The 2,447-nt window shown below is 51.4% G+C and overlaps 1 protein-coding gene across 2 annotated transcripts in view; it reads right to left on the reverse strand.

The window, feature by feature from the left end:
- Window positions 1-646: 646 nt before the first annotated feature.
- Window positions 647-2,447, reverse strand: part of cacng3b (calcium channel, voltage-dependent, gamma subunit 3b) — a 26,718-nt gene continuing 24,917 nt past the window's right edge. For both annotated transcript variants that reach the window (XM_030378574.1, XM_030378565.1), the window contains exon 5: window positions 647-1,206. In XM_030378574.1, coding sequence (XP_030234434.1) covers window positions 701-1,206 — 506 coding nt within the window. In that variant the 3' untranslated portion in view covers window positions 647-700. The remainder of the gene's footprint in view (window positions 1,207-2,447) is intronic.

Below are 2,447 nucleotides of genomic sequence, written 5' to 3' on the forward strand. Positions count from 1 at the left end.
GTTCATGATTTGGTGTCTATTCAGTCTTTTGATCTAGAGGTGAAACTTGGTGTCGTAAAAAAGACAATTTGCGATTCACCTTATGAACACAAATTGAGGTAAGCAGATCTGATATGTTAATTGGATGGGAACAGTTGGGACCAACTTCTCCTGAGCAAACCCACCACCTTGCTACACACACACACACACACACACACACACACACACACACACACACACACACACACACACACACACACACACACACACACACACACACACACACACACACACACACACACACACACACAAACACACACACACATGCATGCACACGCACACACAGTACCACTAACGAAAAGGGCTCAGAATTCACAATTTAAAAGGCTAAAAGGTTCAGAATTCACAGTTGGAAGTTCAAAACACATGTGCACACACACACACGCACATATGCACATGTACATACACACACAGACACACACACACACACACACACACACACACACTCACAGACAAACACATACACACTAACTCGCACACTCACAGACAAACACACACACACACACTTCCATTTCACCCTGGCTGCACTAATCTCCCTCTCTAACCGTTTTCTTTTCACTCCACCACCCACAACCCCTTAACCCCCCCCCCCCCCGTTGTTGGTGATATCACCAACAACGTTTTCTAATCAGGCGATATTTCTAGCCCCCTCCCCCTTTGCTCAGACGGGCGTGGTCCTGCGGTTGGGGTCCTTGTTGAAGTCCTTGGTGAGGGTGCTGCTCTGCAGAAAATCTCTCTCCGAGTTGAGCAGGCCCCCCAGCGCCGTCTTGGCGCCGCCGCCGGCCTCGCGGGGGTTCAGCGTGTACATGGGCATCTCGGAGGCGGCGGGCCCCGTGTAGCCCCCCTTCCCCCCCATGGGCGAGGCGTCGCGGCTGGGCACCTCGGACGAGCGCACGCTGGAGCGGCGGCGGAAGCGGTAGCGGTAGGATGGGATACGGCCGAAGGCGGACTTCTTGATGAGCTCGGTGCGGGACTTGGCGCGCTGCTTGCGGTGCTTCTCGATGAACATGTGCACGGCGAGCACGCCCACCATCTCGGCCATGATGAAGGAGAGCGCGCCGAAGTAGAAGGACCAGCCGTAGGAGTAGGACTTCTTGCTGTCGCTCTGGCCCGGGTCGCCCGAGTTGGCCGAGATGTACACGATGATGCCGATGATGTTGCTGAGGCCTGGAGAGGTAGGGGGGGGGGGGGGGGGGGGGGGGGGGGAGACACACGAGTCAAACAGGGTCCGGGCTACCTTGGCACTCATGTTTGATCCAGCAGTCCTAAAGTGATCAAGGGGGAAACTCTGGAGGTAGACGGACACAGAGCCCGGCCCGGACGCTGAACATGTGTAAGGGCGGAGCCAGGTCTTGTTTCCTGTTTCGTCAGGGAGATGTTCCACCGAAGGGAAACCCAATTGAGGATGGAGGACGCTTTCGGAAGTATACAAGTGCTCTGATAAGTGCATTTCTACAGCGGCTAGTCTACCTGGTGTTGGGTTGTAATCTTTACAGGCACTTTGTCTATAAATGGTGGATTCCGGGCAAAATGTATTCCCATGGATTAGTTTGATTTAGAACTGAAAGCCGCGGTTTGCGTTCATTGCTGGTTAATCACAAGCTTACAGATCCCCGGGTCCAGCAATAAGATTGGTCGAAAATCATTACGATGCAAAAAAAAAGTGAAACACCACTTTCACCCATAGTTGATCTGGTCTGCTTTCACACTCTGGGTAATTTACTTTAGAAAACGTACTCTTTAATCATTTCCCCTTCATGAAAAGAGCCTTCATTGTAATACCCTTCATCCAGCATCTTGTTCACCTACAGAATGAACAAGTGCTGAGGCTACACCAGATCGTATTGTAATGCAGCTGCTTTCATTTAATTTGACTGATCAATTGTGTGCGTAGTAAAGTAATACAGAGCCGTACATCAAAGTCAAAGTTAACATCTGAAACACACAAACACATCCACTCCTGCAAGGCATTTTGTGAGAATCATATACGTCTGTTCTTTGTTGCCTCTGCAAATAATAGAATCTAGAGGTTGTCCAGACAACGGTAGGAAACCACAAAGTCGGACAAATAGACACAGAGAGGACCTATGAGAGGCCGCTGTTCCTTGCTTCGATGTGATTGGCTGACGCTGCCCTCTCTCGTTCCACATCGTTAGTCCAGAATGCAGCGCTGCCACCGCAGTGTGGCGGAACCCGCAGAATGGCCGCGTTCACCAATTAGCGCACCGTAATGAGCCGCGCTCAGCCCTCACACTATTGTGGTAAATAATCACCAATTTGGCCTCGTGGATCTACTGCCACACCCAATGGGACGCCACACATTCCACTGAACAGCAATTACAGCGCATTGTGCCCGCGTACGCAAGGAGCAGGCGGTGGCAACGTTTATTACGTGCTGGTGTGTGTGT

The sequence above is a fragment of the Gadus morhua genome, chromosome 2 (genome assembly GCF_902167405.1).
Source record: "Gadus morhua chromosome 2, gadMor3.0, whole genome shotgun sequence".
NCBI classification, from domain to species: Eukaryota; Metazoa; Chordata; class Actinopteri; order Gadiformes; family Gadidae; genus Gadus; species Gadus morhua.